Raw genomic sequence first — 2,191 nt, 5'->3', positions numbered from 1 at the left:
CCGTCCCGGGGGGGATTTAACAGCCGGGCAGAGGCGGTGCTGAGGGACAGGGTGTAGTGGTGGGATGGCAGGGGTAGGGGGGCGGTTGGGCTGGGGGAGCTTAAAGGGCTTTGCCAACCCAAACCATTCCGTGATTCTGGGATCCTGAGTGTAACAGCCTGTGTCCCCTTCCCAACTGGAAGTGCCGTGTGGATTGACCACGGTCATCTCAGCGTGCTCTCCACAGGGGCAGATGAGGAGTTGCAGGGATATCATTTAGCCTTCAATGTCAGTAAAATTCTCCTGTCAGTAGTTTTTCATTTTGTTTATTGCAAAGCCCAGTCCTGCTAAGTGTTTAGCTACAGCTTTGTAAACTTAAAGTTGTTTGTTTACACATTCAATTTTGTTGTAAAAATATTGTGGTGAGAGGGTGCTGCTGGATTTCTGTGTATTGGAACTGACAAAAAGCTTTTCATTTTCATATTACGCATCTTGTAAGCAAAAGCCTAGGTGCACTCTTACTGTGGATGAGTTGTCCTAAGTTTGATCATAGCCTTCGACAATTTTCTGATGATGAAAGCTTAATTTGCAGAGTCTGTGTAAGTACTAAGGTAACTTAAGAGAGAATACACTGTTATTGTGTTGAATGCTTTGCTGATGCAACAAATGTTTTTTTCTTTTATCCTGAATCATTTTATTTTTTCCTTTTTTGTCATAGTGCCTTTGACTTGGTAAACATTCATCTTTTCCATGATGCTTCCAATTTAATTGCTTGGGAAACAAGCCCATCGGTTTACTCAGGAATACGGCATAAGGCTCTTGGCTATGTACTTGATAGGTACGTATTAGCCTTTACTGGCCTCTTTCGATCTCCTGTGTTCGTAAGCACCGTATGAAAGATGTGTCGGAAGGCACGTCGGGAATGTAGAGCTGCTTATTCTGTGCACTGAAAGCGGTCGCTCCTTACCCGGGTTCTGTAGCCGGTGCCTATTACCGGTCAGGTTATGACACTGTTCTTTTAAGCTGAACGACCGAGACTGGAGAACCCCTCTGACGCCACCGGAACCTGTAGAGCCGAAGCAGGTTTATTTTTCAAAGGTGTTGGATTAGCTTCTGCTCAGTCTGCGTGCGTTCAAGTATGCTTTCAGCTACAGAATAACAGAGTAATTCCGGCTGGAAGGGACCTCCGGGAGCCTCGTGCTCATCCTCCTGCTCAGCGCGGGGCTGACTTCGACATCAGATCAGGTTGTGCAAGGCTGCTCCAGCCGAGCTTTGAAAAGCTCCACGCACGGTGATTTGCAGCTTCTCTGGGCCACCCATCGCTCTGCTGGATCACCCTCATTGTGAAGCTTTTTCTCCCTAATATCCAGTCAAAATTTCCCTCAAAGCAGTTGGTGTCCATCACCCCTCATCTTTTGGCGTGCATCGCTGAGAAGAGTCTGGCTCTGTCTTTTCTGTAACCACCGAAGAGATACCCCAGCCACAGAACCCTCCCATCGCCATCTCCTCTGTAAACGGAACAAATCCAGCTCGGTCAGCCCCTCCTCGTAAGTCACGAGCCCCAGCCCCCTCGATATTCAGCCCCGCGGTGCTTTAATCTCGGTGCCGGCTGAGTGCCGTAGGCAGCTCATCCTTTTCAAGCAGCAGCACGGCATTTGCGTGCGGTCGTCAGTGTTATCGATGGCATCGTGGTTCACAACGGCGTAACAGAGTTGATTCACCTGCGGGGTGGCACAGTACAGAAGGCAGTCCCGAAAATACCCAGCAGTTTACAGCTGCCCTAATGAGCAGCTACAAAGTCAGGAAAAAAGACAGCTTTTTCCTGAGTAAGAAAAAATTATTTCTGCGTGGGCACACGTGTGCTGGCAAAGCAGAGGGGTATTCCTCTGACGAGTGCTGCTCGACCTCACGTTTGCCCGAGGAACAGGGCTTTGCAGTATCTCGTCGAAGCAGCCACGACACGCGCTGCGAGCTGTGGCACGGGATGGTGCTTAAAACAAACTGCTTGGGCTGGGAAAAGGAAAAGCAGAGCGCATTACGTGCTGCTTCCCTGCCCCGGTCCCGGGCGTCCGGCGGCCCATGGCGGTGCACGGTGTGCGGGGGTGGCTCCGGCTGCGGTGCCACGGGTGCCGGGACGTGCCAGGCTCGGAGAGGAGCGCGGAAGCCCCGGAGGAGCACGGGGTGGCTGCCGGCCCTGGGCAAGGGGGGCCTT

At 51.4% G+C, this 2,191-nt stretch overlaps 1 protein-coding gene across 1 annotated transcript in view; it reads left to right on the top strand.

Annotated features, from left to right (window-relative positions):
• The window catches only part of INPP5A (inositol polyphosphate-5-phosphatase A), a 111,718-nt gene that overhangs the window by 21,626 nt on the left and 87,901 nt on the right, over positions 1-2,191 (top strand). Inside the window, exon 4 of the mRNA XM_009641035.2 lies at positions 698-817. Within this exon, the coding sequence (XP_009639330.2) occupies positions 698-817 (120 nt within the window). The remainder of the gene's footprint in view (positions 1-697; positions 818-2,191) is intronic.

Source organism: Egretta garzetta, unplaced genomic scaffold (assembly GCF_000687185.1).
Source record: "Egretta garzetta isolate BGI_Z169 unplaced genomic scaffold, ASM68718v1 scaffold766, whole genome shotgun sequence".
NCBI classification, from domain to species: Eukaryota; Metazoa; Chordata; class Aves; order Pelecaniformes; family Ardeidae; genus Egretta; species Egretta garzetta.
The sequence above is the reverse complement of the archived record's forward strand: the minus strand, read 5'-3'. Positions and strand labels throughout refer to the sequence as shown.